Source organism: Onychomys torridus, chromosome X (genome assembly GCF_903995425.1).
Source record: "Onychomys torridus chromosome X, mOncTor1.1, whole genome shotgun sequence".
Classification (NCBI taxonomy): domain Eukaryota; kingdom Metazoa; phylum Chordata; class Mammalia; order Rodentia; family Cricetidae; genus Onychomys; species Onychomys torridus.
This window is the reverse complement of record NC_050466.1, coordinates 94610427-94626029: the sequence shown is the minus strand read 5'-3', so window position 1 is coordinate 94626029 and position 15603 is coordinate 94610427. Positions and strand designations below refer to the sequence as shown.

The 15603-nt window shown below is 38.7% G+C and overlaps 1 protein-coding gene across 2 annotated transcripts in view; it reads right to left on the bottom strand.

Moving 5' to 3' along the window:
• The window catches only part of Atp7a (ATPase copper transporting alpha), a 112032-nt gene that overhangs the window by 55912 nt on the left and 40517 nt on the right, over positions 1 to 15603 (bottom strand). For both annotated transcript variants that reach the window (XM_036175051.1, XM_036175052.1), the window contains exon 2: positions 8131 to 8268. In XM_036175051.1, the coding sequence (XP_036030944.1) occupies positions 8131 to 8250 (120 nt within the window). In that variant the 5' untranslated portion in view covers positions 8251 to 8268. The remainder of the gene's footprint in view (positions 1 to 8130; positions 8269 to 15603) is intronic.

Genomic DNA, 15603 nt, shown 5'->3' with positions numbered 1-15603 from the left:
CAAACACTATCAAGAGTTCCTTGACTTAGTCCAAATATTGTTCTACCCAAACCTGTTTTTAAAATTGAATTCACAGAGGCTGTGGATATAGGTCAATGGTAGAGTGTTTGTCTAGTAGTATTAGGCCCTGCATGCATCTCCATCTCTCTCTCTCTCTCTCTCTCTCTCTCTCTCTCTCTCTCTCTCTCTCTCTCTCTCTCTCTCTCTCTCTCTCACACACACACACACACACACACAGACACTGACAACATAGTATAAACTCAAAAATTATGGCCCAGAAAATCTAAACTTTAAAATTGTTTGAAAAGTGATCAATATTTATACATTTCCATGTTAAACTACATCCTGACTACAAATAATGTTTAAACAAAGGCAATTTTAAAAATGGTGCCTAGAAAGAGAGAAATCCTTATTTTGGAGCCTCTGAGACAAATAATTGGAGGAGCCTTATTTAAGGAAAAGAATATAAAACTAGAAATAACAAAATTCTATACAAAAGTAAGTATTCTGAATATAAAATGGAAAATAAAGTTACATTTGGGCATTGTGGTACAAGCCTGTAATCCCAACACTCAGGAAGCAGGGGGATCAAAAGTTGAAGCTCAGCCTGAGCTAAACAGCAAGACTGTCACACACATATATACACAAATAAATCACAAGTTACAACAAACTTCTTTTAAACCTTTTTTTTTTACTGTGTGTGTGTGTGTGTGTGTGTGTGTGTGAGAGAGAGAGAGAGAGAGAGAGAGAGAGAGAGAGAGAGAGAGAGAGAGAAGGAGAGAGAGAGAGAGAGAGAAGGAGAGAGTGCACAAGTTATAAGCTTTTTAAAGATAAAGGTTTAAGGTTTAGCCAGGCATGGTGGCACTAGAAAGGAAGAAGCAAGTGAATCTCTATGACTTGGAGGCCAGCCTATACTGAGAGTTCCAGAATAGCTAAGGCTATACATCGAGACTCTTTCACACATACACACACATAAAGATAACTGTAATAAAACTCCATAACTGATATTTGTATTAACAATATCTGAAACATCTCTATAAGTTTCTTTATATTTTGTAGTGGTAATTGATCCGCCCATGATCTTTGGTTATATGGAGGCGGTGCTTCTTGCTGCTGTATGTGACCTCTTAAAGGGAAAGGGAGAGGGTCATGAGGTCCCTTTTCTCTGGTTCCTGCTTCCTGGCATGAGTGGACTCCCAGGTGGATTTGCTCCAGGTCAGAACAGAGGACAACTTCAGCTGTTTACTCGGTTCTGTATTTGTGAGTGTATTTACTCAATTTATACCCTAATAAATTCCCTAAGACTTCTTCAGCAGACCCCCAGGGATTACTCGCTTTACCGTGTGCCCCATATTGGGTGCTAAATGTAGCTGGAAGTTTCTTGGGTCCTACCTTGTCTAGTAGTTTGGATGAATCTTTCCCACCTGCAGTCCTGCAGCCACTTACAAAATAATCACTCAGAGGCTTATATTAATTACAAACTATATGGCCTATGGCTTAGCTTCTTGCTAGCTAGCTCTTCCATCTTAAATTAACCCATTTCAATAAATCTGTATGTTGTCATATGGCTGTGGTGTTACCAGTCTGCTGACATCTAGTTGCTCCTTCACCAGTGGGCTTGTGTCTCTCCTGACTTCACTCTTTATCTCTATCTCTGCTTGGATTTCCCACCTGGCTGTAAGGTTTCTTGCCACAGACCAAAAGAGCTTTATTTATTATACAATGAGAGCCATACATATTCACAGCATACAGAAAGATATCCCACAGCAATATATACTTTCAATCATAGTTATTTAGTGCTAATGATTTTATAAAATCATTATTGTACAGAAAGATAATTCAGTTTTTCCTACAAACTGAATGTTAGTTTCCTCTGTTTATCTGTTCTACAATGTTGGTGCTAGAATGCTGTATCCCTGAGCAGCAGCACCAGCCCTAAAGTATTTGTTCAGCCATAGTTTAGAAAGGTTCTTTCCAGCATTACAACTGAACATTGAGTTTTTATAGATGCTGGCAAATTTGAGCAAAGTCCTGAGTTTCATATATAAGCTATAAGATCTCAGGAAGTTTTGTAATTCCCTATGTTGTGACTAATCTTATATTAGTTACTTCGAGGTGATGCTATTCTTTTACCAGTTTTATATCAGGTCTGACATCTTCATGTTAAGATCTGGGAGGAGACAGCACAGTAGATGGTAGGGATTTTGTGAGCCATTCCTATACCATAATTCCTAGCAAAAACTTCACTAAACATTATATAGCCAAAAGCCAACCATACAAAGCCAAATAAATAACCTAGCAATCTTAAACCAAGCATATCTCCAATTTGACTCCCCCACTTAAATTGTCCAAATGCTCATATATACTCCAACCCTTCAACACAAAGGGGAGGCAGAGGCAGGCGGATCTTTGTGAGTTCGAGGCTAGCCTGGTCTACCGAGCGAGATCCAGGAAAGGCACAAAGCTACACAGAAAAACCCTGTCTCGAAAAACCAGAAAAAAAAAAAAAAGAAAAAGAAGAAGAAGAGGTGAAGTGAAAAGGACATAGTCTATTAAAAGACTGTTAAAAGTCTTGCTTTTGCAAACTGTACAAAATATGACTATGAGCAAAGTAGAACAAATTTGTAATCCCCACTCTTGGGAGAGGAGACTAAGGCAAGCTCAAATCCTGCCTTGGCTATACAATGAGGCTCTATGTCACTTCTTAGCATTTTGGCTAAGTTCCAACATAAAAACACAACAAGCCAGGCAAGTACACAGAGTGTCATGAGTTCAAAGCAAGCAAACAAAACGACTATCCGTGAGAGCACATTTGAGACTCTTCAGAGTCATAGAGGGAAGTTAATACAGGAGAGGCTCTGAAACTTAAGTTTCATTAACTTCACAATAAATCTCTATCTGAGTCTAGAGGCTTAATAGTAAAATTTTTTTAAGGGAAAGGTCACAATGTATCCTATTTCATAAAAGCTTTTGATGGAGGAAAGGCAGAGATGGAAAAGGCTGACATGTTTCATTTCAGGTTCAGCAATCAAATTACCTATGTGCCCTGGAAAGTTGCAGCCTTCAGTATCTGTCACTAGGATTCATATAAATCACTGTTGGTAACCCAAAGTGCTTTCTTTCATATTACAGCCCTGCTCTTCTCCCTTTACTATTTAATCAGGATGCAATTGCATTTGTCTAACTTTAAACAGACCTTATTAGAAGTGGAAATAGCAGTTTTACATCTGAGTGGGGCACAACTACACTGCTTTGAGAAATAGGAATGTATTTGAAAATATTAAAATAGAATCTAGCTCAGGGTGTAGAGCTTTTGAGCATACACAAGGCCCTACTTTTAATCCCCAGGACCACAAAAAAAGGCTGCCTGACATGGTGGCCTGTAATTTCAGCACTTCAGAGGGCAAGAGTAAGATCAAGACTCCAAGGACATCCTAATAAACATTAGTGAATTTGAGACTCACATGGTACACCTGAGACCCTTAAGAAAAAAAAATGGAGGGGACTGAAGAGCTAAGTTAAGAGCACTTGCTGCTCCTTCAGAGGACCCAGATTCAGTTCCCAGAACACACACGGTCAGCTCACAACTGCCTATAACTCCAGTTCCAGGCAATCCAACATCCTCTTTCACTTTCTTCCAATACCTGCTCACATGTGGTGCACATACATATACTCAACTCAGGCACATATACATAAAACAAAATAAATGCACAAATATTTTGTTAAGTGGAATCTATCCCTATAGTTACATATAGATGTTTTAACAGAAACAAATACTCAATACATTTTACTAGACAGAAGCTAAAGGTTTTGGAAAATACCCAAATTGTCAGTAGACAGCAATTAACTAACTTGAAGAAAAATTGGTAAACTAGCATCTGTAGTTAAATGGCTTTACTGCAATTAGCAGAGATACAACTATATAATTAGTAATATTTGGCTTGAGTTCTGGCCTCCAGCACCAGCCCTACCTTAACTCAAGTGGAGGATTAATTGGATTCATTTATGGATAAACCAAGTAGAGGTGTCATACATATTACTTATTGAAATAAACTCATTTTAAAGCTTTAAGCTTGAAGGATATGGAGCTTCCTTGCCGATCATCTTCCCTAATTGACAAGCTACAAAGTATTCATCAAATTTTATAAAGCTATGATTCATAAATACCATGTAAATATTTTCTACAAATTTGGCTATTTAGGGAGATAAATATTTATTTAGGAAACTTGTAGCATAGTGATAAATGTGATTATTACCCATCACTTCTCAGATTTTCCAACCTGACTCTCTTGCCAAACAACATTAAAGACAGCCATACAAATCCTTATTGGTTTGTTGGTAAGAAGTAAAGGAATCAGGCCAAGGCAACACAAATCACATGACAGAAATTAAGCTTCACTACAGCTGTCTACTTAGCCTTGGCTGAACAGAGTCGGCAAATACTGAACTGTACCCACAGTTTACTCCATCCTTTATAAGCAAGAGGAGTAGGAAAGAAATGGAGAAAAGTACCTACAGATTCATATTTGGAAAAGAGAAACCACATGCATGTGAACACTCTCACATGATTCCTGAATTAAGGAAATTCAAAAGGAATCATGCCATGGCACTTAGTAAATGTTTTGTAAGAAAAGTAAATCAATGTGTTCAAGACTCTGAGAAGAATCATGGACAAGAACATTATATAACCAAGTATAAATCCTATATTTCTCTGAAAATCCAAAACCCTTAGAAATCTCTGGTGACTAAGTAGTTAAAAATTAACATTTAGGCCAGGCGGTGGTGGCACACGCCTTTAATCCCAGCACTCCAGAGGCAGAGGCAGGTGGATCTCTGTGAGTTCGAGGCCAGCCTGGGCTACCAACCGAGTTCCAGGAAAGGAGCAAAGCTACACAGAGAAACCCTGTTTCTAAAAAAAAAAAAAAAAAATTAACATTTAGATAAGTAGAGTTAGGTGAGTGTTTTATCTAGAGATACACAAAAGTTCTAGTTCCAATGTAATATAGATATATTTAAAATATAATGAGCTCCTCATAAAAAGGAATCTGGTGAATCCTCAATTTTAAATTAGTTGCTAAATCTGGTGTATATTTGGACAAATCTCTCATTAAAATGTTAACATCTGGAAGCTTACTCCTGTGATACTAGCACTCAGGAGGGTGAAGCCAAGTTTGAAGCCAGCCTCAGATACCCAGTAGATTCTAAGACACCCTGGGCCACAGGGACACCCCTTTTCTCAAAAACATCTGCTCTTAGCAGTATGTCTAGGAATGCAATGTTTGCATGTGGATCACAACTGCTCACAGAGAAAGCATTCCAGGATTGAAGCAAGCTGATCAAATTCCAAAGTGGCATTTACTTTCCACCAACATAATGAGCATTGTGTAATAGCAAAATTAAAGAAAATACAACTACCATCAATATAAGGTGATTTTAAAGATGGTGAAAACAAATATTAAGACACTAGACACATTGTACAAATAAGAACAAAATTCTGAAAGAATACTACATGTTGGAATTAACTCATTAAGCTCCAGCAGTGAAAATAAACATGCTCAAGTTTAAACAATTTGTAGCACAATATTTAAGAAAATACTTCCACATATTATTGTTATTATAATAGGAATCTCCAAACAAATACTCTTTGAGCCAGAGTCTTGCTAATATTAGCCCAGTCTGGACTGGAACTTGCTATACAACCCAACCAGCTTCATACTAACAATTGGTCTGCTTCCTTCCAAGCTACCATACCTAGGAATCGTCAACACTTTGATAAGAAAGGGGTTCATTTCCTTGACCTCTATGTATAAGCTGCAGAGAAATGGGAGAATGGGTGCGTGGGAAACTGGTGAAATGAGATGAATTAATAACAGTGCTGAGCTGGGCGGTAATGGTGCACTCCTTTAATCCCAGCACTTGGGGGGCAGAGCCAGGCGGATCTCTGTGAGTTTGAGGCCAGCCTGGGCTACAGAGCGAGATCCAGGAAAGGCACAAAGCTACACAGAGAAACCCTGTCTCAAAAAACCAAAAAAAAAAAGATATCAGTGCTGAGACTCTTAAAGAGCTACAAGTGATAGGGGTAAGGGTCCAAAATAAGGGAGCAACTGAACTATCTGCACAGCTCCCTTAGTTTGGACACTGACCCCTATCAAACTCAGTTTGATTCCCAGCTCCCATATAAATATCCAGGTGTGGTACCATACACCAGTAATCCTAGTGCTGGGGAGGTAGACACAAGAGGATTTCTGGGGCTCACTAGCCAGCAAATGTAGCCAACTGGTAAACTACAGGCCAGTAAGAGAACCTGCCTAAAAAATTAAGGTAGAGAGAAATTTAGGAAGACACTGTCATGGACCTCTAATGCATACAGAAACAAACACATTCATATATCATACATACATAAATGTGTGTGTTTAATGTAAAAAGTATGCTTGAAGCCAGGTGGCACACACCTCTAATCCCAGCATTTGGGAAACTGAGGCAGGAGAATTACTACAAATTGTAGGCTAGCCTAGGCTACAGAGACCCTGTCTCAAAATACAGAGGTTGGAGGGATGGCTCAGTGGTTAAGAGCACTGGCTGGTCTTCCAGAAGATGCCAGTTCAATTCCCAGTAGTCACACAGCAGCTCACAACCACCTGTAACTCCAGTCCCAGAGGATCAGATACCCTATTCTGGTCTGAAAGGCACTGCATACATATGGTACACATACATGAAGACAGAACACCCATACACAAAACATAGTAAGATAAGAAAAATTAAAGAACAAACAAAAGGCTCAGAAATGGCCATCGGTATGGAGATACACTAGTCATTACAATGCACTGCTCAGGGATCTCTGCCTTACCACATATAATAGAGGAAGGCAGAGGATAAGGAGTTCAAGGAGAACCATGCCTACATTTCAAATTCATGGTCAGCCTGAACTACATACCATGTTTCAAACAAACAAACAAACAAACAAAACAAAACAAAACAAAACAAAAAAGATTCTTAAGAAAATCCCAAGAAACTGGCAGGCAGGTGGCCGCCATCTATACTCCAAGCACTCAGAAGGCTGAAACAGATGAATCATAAATTTGAGGCTAGCTTGAGCTACATGGTGAGTCCATGGCAAGCCTGGCTACACAAATGGATCCTGCCCCCATAACTATCCCAAAAGAAATACCAAAAAGGCAGCCACAGGTACCCCCTATAGTGTTGGGGGGGTGCTTTTTAACAGCCTGAGCTTCAGCAGACACACAGCCCATGCCTATAAATAATCCCAGCATTCTGGAGACTGAGGAAAGAAAGGGCTAGTTTGGGACAGGACTAGGCCACACAGTGCCAGGCCAGCCTAGCACAATTTTGTTTCAAAACCTCCAAAATAAATAAAAGTAAAATAACCTGCTAGGGATACAGCTTAGTTAGTGCTAGGGCTCTTGCCTAACACGTGCAAGACCCTAAGTTCAAACTGCAGTACTGTCCCCCAAAAGGTAAGCAACCTGAACTTCAGTCGCAACCACAGCATACTGAGAAACTTGCTGAGGCTTAAAGAACGTCAAATAACAATAAGGCATAATGCTTTATATAGTTCATATCAACTGTAATTACAAAATAACCACCATGCTATAAAAGAGATCATATATTTTCATCCAGCATGAAGTTAAAAGTAAATCTGGTCTGATCCTATATTCCTATAATTCTAACATTTGGGAGGTTGAGGCAGGAGAATCCTGAGTTCAAGGCCATTTTGGGTTACATGGCAAGACCCTATTTCAAATAAAAAGATAGAAACTAGGAGTAATAAAAAGCACACATATACAACCACAATAGAGTCCATATTTAAAAACTGTTCTTTTTCTTTGCTGTTTCTTTTTAAGACTAGGACTTACTGTGTTACCCAGACAGGTCTTTGACTCCTAAACTCAAGTGAACCTCCTGCCTTGATTATAAACAGCTTTCTTTCTTTACAACAGAAGTGAGTAGATAAATTAGTGTTATTATATAGATTATTTAGCATCAGGTTAGCAGTGTGATAGTCCTTTTTTGTCAAATGTGTCAGTGTGATGCCTTCAATCCAGTAACAGAAGTAATGCTTAACAGAATTACTGTTGATGGCATCTTACTAATTTACAGAGAGTAACTTACTTTAATGTGATGGACACCATTTGCTTTCCCGATCTTCTGTTCAATGGTCCGGACACAGGAAATACATGTCATTCCCTCAACAGAGATAGTGACTGAATTCACATCCATACTTGGCTCCATTTTGATGTCTTTACATTCCTGTTAGAGAAAATAAAATTATTAATTTAGCCATGGGAATAATCTTTACTCACCTTTTCTAAAGGTCTCCAATTGAAAATGTGATAATAATAAAATACGATCAGCATTCTTTTATACTTGCTGAGGAGAAAGGTTTTTGTTTTGTTTTGTTTTGTTTTGTTTGTTTTTTGTTTTTTGAGACAGGGTTTCTCTGTGTAGCTTTGGTGTCTCTCCTGGATCTTGCTCTGTAGACCAGGCTGGCCTCGAACTCTGAGAGATCCGCCTGGCTCCGCCTCCTGAGTGCTGGAATTAAAAGCATGTGCCACCACAATCTGGTGAGGAGAAAGTTTTAACCAACCCTTTGATGAAGTAAAGGAAAGTAGATTCTACAGCTAAGCTAATTTTAAAAAAAAAACAAAAACATACAACACTCTAAGTAATAAATTTTTGGGACCAACAATGGCTCAGTCAATGACCTGAGTTGAAGCCCCCAGACCTACATGGTAGAGGAAGAGAAACAACTCCCTAAAGTTTTTCTCTGACATCCACACATATAAATAAGCAAAATATAGGAAATTTTAAAAAACGTAATTTGCCTTTGTAAACTACTTTCCTGATTATGAAACATGTTTAACATATAATCTTGTGTAATACTAGATGCAGACAGAAGAACCAAAATTGCCAAGTCCTTAAGCTATTCATACAGTTCTACATGATTTTCCCTGCCTGCCCACCTCAAACTGACCTCTCTGGTTTCTAACCACACAGCACACCTGACTCTGTGCCTGTCACACTGCCTACTGGGTGACTGCCACTCATGGCCTTTGGTTTAACCATTCTCTTGGTTTGAGATGCCTCACTTTCAGAAATCTGCTTAGCTAATTCTCTGATCCCTTTAGAATCTTTAACCTTTGTCATGGGGCCCACATTGATAGCACGTTTAAAAGAGCAACCTATAGCCCTTCAACACAAACATATCTTGATTCCCCTTACCTCTATTTTTTTCTATAGAACTCCTCATTTTCTAATATGCAACTCCATGATTTGCTTATTTATTCTGTTCATTGCTTACTAAAGTTTTGTCTTCCTATAGTGCAGCGGTTTACAAGCTGAGAGTCACAACCCTTTTGGAAGTCGAATGATCCTTGCACAGGGGTCACCTAAGACCATCGGAAAACACAGATATTTACATTAGGATTCATAACATTAGCAAAATTACAGTTATCAAGTAGCAACGAAAATAATGTTATGGTTGGTGGTCACCATGACATGAGGACTGTATTAAAGGGTCACAGCATTAGGAAGGTTGAGAACTATTGCTATAGTAGGTTTACAAACACACTCACAGAATCTTTCTTACTCCTTTCAGGAAATGGAATTTAATTCTTTTTACCCTGAGTATGTCCTAGACTTGGTAATGCTTCCAATGAATAGATTATGATGGATATGACAAGATGTTAATTTCCAAGACTAGTTCATAAAGGTCATTGTGGACTATGGGTGTGGTGGTGTCTGCCTGTAATCTCAGGACTTGGAGGGCTACAGCCGGAGGTGATCAAGATGGAGACCAGCTGAGCTACATAAAATTCAAGGCCAGGCATTAGAGAGATAGCCAGGCACTGGCTGCTGCTCTTCTTGAGGGCCTGGGTTTAATTCCCAGCATCCACATAGTGCTCACAACCTTTTGTAATTCAAGTTTCAGGGGCTCCAACACCCACTTCTGCCCTTCTTGAGCACCAGGCACACATATAGTACACAAATACACATGAACGCAAAACACCCATACATATAAAATATTTTTTAAAACAGTTCAAGTTGAATTTATATAGTAACACTCACTGTCAAATAAGAGGGAAGGGGAATGTGTGTTTGTTTAGGTGTACACATACACATGTATACAAGAGAGTTCAGAGGACAACTTGTGGACATTAGTTCTGTCCTCCCACCATGTGGGTTCCAGGGGATCAAACTCAGGACATAAGGCTTGGTGGCAAGCCTCTTTATTTGGCCATCTCACTGGCCCTATAGTTCATTTTGGAACTGGGATGTAATTCACATGCTAAAAAACTCAATCTTTCAAGTGTTTCAGTTCAGTGGGTTTTTGGTGTACAACCATAGATGTACAACCATAACAATCACATGGTTGCAGAACATTTTCCTTTCCCTCAAAAAGAAACCTCCAGCCTGGCAAGATGGCTGAGCAGGTAAAGGCAACTATCACCAAGCCTGACAACTTGAATTCAACCCGAGACTCACATAGTGGAAGGAGAAAATCAACTCCTCCAAGGGGATCTCTCATCTCCACTCAAATACTCTGGCATATGCATGTACATATACAAAATAATAAATAAATAAAAATGAAATGAAAGGGTTGGGGATTTAGCTCAGTGGTAGAGTGTTTGCCTAGCAAGTGCAAGGCCCTAGGTTTGGTCCTCAGCTCTGACAAAAACAAAACAAAAAATCCCCACTGTCATAATCAGTTGCACCCATTCTCTTCTACTCAGTCCCTGGAAAATACTGATTGACTTCCTGTCTCTACAGATATGCCTATACTTGTCATTTAATGTAAATGGATTTATTCAATCGTGGCTTTTTATGTCTAGATTCTTGTAGTTAGCATATTTTCAAGGTACATCAACAGAGTTGCACACTGACATTTCATTCTTTAATGTTCTTAATGGTTTACACTAACACATAAAATCTCTTTAATTTTATGAAGTCTAATCCATCCATTGTTTTTGTTGTTTCTTTTATTTGTGCTGAGGATCAAATCCAGGACTTGCACATGCTAAGCCAAGTACTGTACCATGCCTCACATACCCCAAGTGACATTCTTATACATGCTGATATATAATTCTCTCAGAACCATTTTAAAGCTTTATTGAGACATAGTTCACATTTATCTCTTTTTTTGTTTTGTTTTGTTTTTCAAGACAGGGTTTCTCTGTGTAACAGCCCTTGCTTTCCTGGAACTCACTTTGTATGCTAAGCTGGCCTCGAAATCACAGAGATTCACCTGCCTCTGCCTCCCAAGTGCTGGGATCAAAGGTATGCACCACTACCACCCGGCTTATCTCATATTTTTAAAGTATAAAATTCAATGGTTCTTAATATATGCATCCACATATGTAGCCATCACCACAGTTAATTTTAGAACATTTTTTATTGCCTCATAATGAAACGCTATCCCCTTACTATCCCTCACTAACTCCTAAACTCATCACCCTCAGGGCTAGGCAACCACTAATCTACTTTCTATATATAGAGAATTCTTCTTCTAGGTATTTCATATTACTGGAATCATATTATATGCTATCTCTCGTGACCTGGCCTTTCATTTTGCTTGTTTTCAACTTTAATCCACATTGTAGCACATACTGATACACCATTCCTCTTACAGTTGAATAAATGTACATTTTGATTATCCACTTATTAGCCGATGGGCAATGGGCATTTGAGTTCTTTCTACTTTTAGTTCTTATAAATAGTGATGTTATAAATGTTGGTGTAAATTTTGTACTTCTGGAAATACTGAAGAGTGGACTTGCTGTGTTCTGTAACTCTGCTTTAGCTGTCATCCGGGGAACTGCCAGGATATATTCCAAAGCAGCTGTGTCACTGTGAATTCCCACCATAGTATACGAGAACTTCAGTTTCTTTATTTACCTCCTCAGAGATGCTTTGATGCTATCTGCTTCTTATTGTGAGTGTAGAGCGGGCTTAGTTTTGGTTTTTTGAGACAAGGTCTTTCTCTTCCTTTCTGGATGGCTTTGAACTTGTAATCTTACCACTTCATCATCCTAAGAGTTAGGATTCCAGATGGGGACTGCCAGGCCCTGGCTTTGCCATTCTAGTAAATAGGAAAAGCCATCTCATGGTGGCTTTGATCCAGACTTCCTAATTACCCATAACATTAAGCATCTTTCCGTGGGCTCAAAGCATGAGTTACATCAAAACTCCTTCAAGTCACTTCTTGTCAAGGATTTAGTCACAAGCCCACTTAATAAAACCAAATTCTCTGGGATTCACATATTAGGGAGATCAGAAGAGAATGTCTGAACATAAATGAAAATTACATTAATGCAGCTGGATTTCCTATTTTAAGTATGAAAAATAAGCTATGAAAATATCCATTTTTCATTTGCTTTGATTTTCAAAATTCTATTTCAGTTACGCCTCACACACAAAACAGAGGATTTCATCTTCCTCTTACTGCTAACACATGTATATGGACATACACACGTATCTAACTGACTTTGTCATATACATAATATCCATCTTTAAAATTTCAAATGTCTTTAAAGTATGTACAAAATCAGGACTATGTATTGTAATCTAATCTTGCACTGCACTCAGTAAAATGACTTAGGAAACAGCGCATAAGCAATTTCATATCGTATGAAAAAATGTAGGCTTTGGAAAATCACAATATCAAAGCGACAGATCTGGCATACAGCTATTAAAAAGGAGTGACTCTGAGACAAAAGCATTCAACACTGAGGGAAATAATTTCTAGTTGTTAAAATAGTTTAGCCACTCCCTAAACAGACAGCAATGCCATTTCTACAAGAAGAGCAGCAGCACAACAAGACCATCATCAAAAGCCAACATGTGCACAGCCCAGAACACTTCAGAGCAACTAGGCCTATTTAATGAGACCATGTCAAAAAGAATACAAGGGGGGCTTGAGAAAGAGAATGAGAACGAATATGAACAAAAAGTCTCACTGAAGCAGTCTTCCTAATCATTAACACTTGGGAAATAACCTAAATGCCCTTAAGTGGATAAATGAAATATAGGTTTGTTATAATGTCACGCAGGAGTATGATACAGCAGTTAAAATGAGTGAACTAGAGAAGTGATTCTCAATGCAAGTGACTTCACCACCAATGGGACACTTTGCAATGTCTAGAGACACTGAGGTCAAGAGGGAAGATTACAGATCTCTAGTTAATACAGGCCAGGGACACCACCAAACAACCTGTGATGGCACCAAACAGCAGCAGCACAGAGGCTGAAAACTCTGAACTAGAGCCATGAGCAACAAGATAACCCACCAGAAACACAAGAATTGAGGGAGAAATGTTTTAGAAGGACACGCAAATTTAAAAATACATTCCGTTCTGTTTATATGCACACATCTAAGAAGAAACAGAGGTTGCAAAGGGAGAAGTATAACTGCAGAGGAGAGCAAAAGGGCAATTCAACTCCTCAGGTGCTCACTTCTGAGGCTGGACAGTGGACACATAAGTATGATACAGGATCTCCTCTTTCTATAGGCCTCTCATTACAGTTTTTTGTGTTTTTAGACAAGGTCTTACTTGTAGCTAGAGTTTTTTCCTCCGGGTCCCACCAAGCCCCGGCAGTCCCAAAGCCCGCTTACAAAATAAACACACAGACGCTTATATTATTTAAACTGCTCAGCCATTAGCTCAGGCCTACCATTGTCTAGCACTTACTTTTATACTCAGCCCATTTCTGTTCATCTATATGTCGCCACGTATTCCATGGCTTTACTTGTTGCCTTTACATGATGTTTCTTGGACAGCAGACTAGTGTCTCCTCCCCCTCTCCGCCTTCCTGTTTTCCCAATTCTCCTCTCTGCTAGCCTTGCCTATACTATACTTCCTGCCTGGCTACTGGCCAATCAGTGTTTTATTTATCAATCATCAATCATCCACAGCACTTGCTATGTATACCAGACTGACCTCAAATTCACTATGTAGCTCAGGCTGGCTTCGAACTCACAGGCAGTCTCTCTCAAGTACTAGGATTATAAGTGTGCAATACAATAGCATGCCTGGCTCCTTACTATATTTTTTTTCTTGAGACAGGGTCTTACTATTTAGCCTAGGCTGGCCTCAAACTCATGATCCTCCTGCCTCAGACTATCAATATAATGATTTTTTAAAACAGGGTCTCATATAGTCCCAGCTGCCTGGAACTCAGAGATCCTCCTGCTTCTGCTTCCTGAGTAATGGGATTAAAGGGGTGAGCCACTATGCCTGGCCCTATAATTCTTACAGACAAATAAAAGGTCGTTTTAAGAGAAAATAGTGAAGGAGATGTAAGGAATGTATAGAAATTAGAAGTTACCAACACTGAAGTCATTTAGTGAGATTAACAATCAGTGAGATAATTAATTCACAATTAACTCAAGCATATAAATAGTCCAAATCACCCATTTCTATAACACCAGAGCTACACAACACACCTACCTTGTTAAATTAAAAATTTGTTTAGTTAAACAGATGGATAAATTTCTAGCTATGCAAACAACACTGAACTAGTTGCCTCCAGGGTAACTACACAATATTACCAAATCGACTTAAATTTTCCTACCCATTTGCTTTCACTGAAAATCACTACCACTGCAATATAAACAGACAGAAAAGGCACTTCCCTCTGTTATTATATATAACACATTCCTTTCTTTTAAATTGTGTAAGCTTCCAAAATGAAAATTAATCCTTCGACTTAATCTGTTTCCAAAATAATGAGTGCTAACTTTCTTTCGTCAGACTAGGATTCCAGATGAAACAGGTGGAGTATGTAAGGAATGTGTTTTAAAACATAATTGCTCTTTTCATGTGGCTATTCCTACCAGATTAGGAGTCAATACTAAAAGAAATATTAGTAAGGTCCGAACAGGATAGAACATTTGCTTTACTGGTCATTTTTATGACTCCTACACTAGTCAGAGCATCTACAAGTAATCAGTCATACAACAGCAATCCATGTACCTCAGATTACTACAGTATTGCATAGCTGAAAACCTTCACATATATCTCTCAACAATCCTGCTACATAATAAGCAAAGTGGTAAACTCCTTTAAAATAAAGGAGTTATAGCTTGGATGCAGCCACACTCACACAGCCAAGTCAGGAAGGAATCCAGGGTTAATCACAGCATCAAAATGATTAACTTAATAGGGCAACATTTGCAAAAGCCATAAAGCAAAACCAGACAAAGATGAAGCAATGTGGAAGAACGCTTGAAAAATATTAGTGCTCTGCAAAGAAAACAGATGAAGACAGATTCCCTAGCAATTGATAAATAATCCTCAGGTCTCTATGAACCTTTCTATCACAAGCTAAACAAGCGCCTGTTTCCAGTGAGCATGAAACTTTCTTGCTTTAGACAGGGCAGCTATCATGACCTCAAGAAAGTAGGAGAAAAATCAGATTGACCTATGTAACATCATGAAAGAATCAGCCACTTCCCATGACTTAAATATGAACATAATGCAGCAGTCTTAAATTCTAAGAAGACAGGCGGTTGGAATGTCTGACCCCTATCAAAACAATCACCTGGTTCAAGATTGTCAGATACATCTTGTAGGTAAATTAAAGACT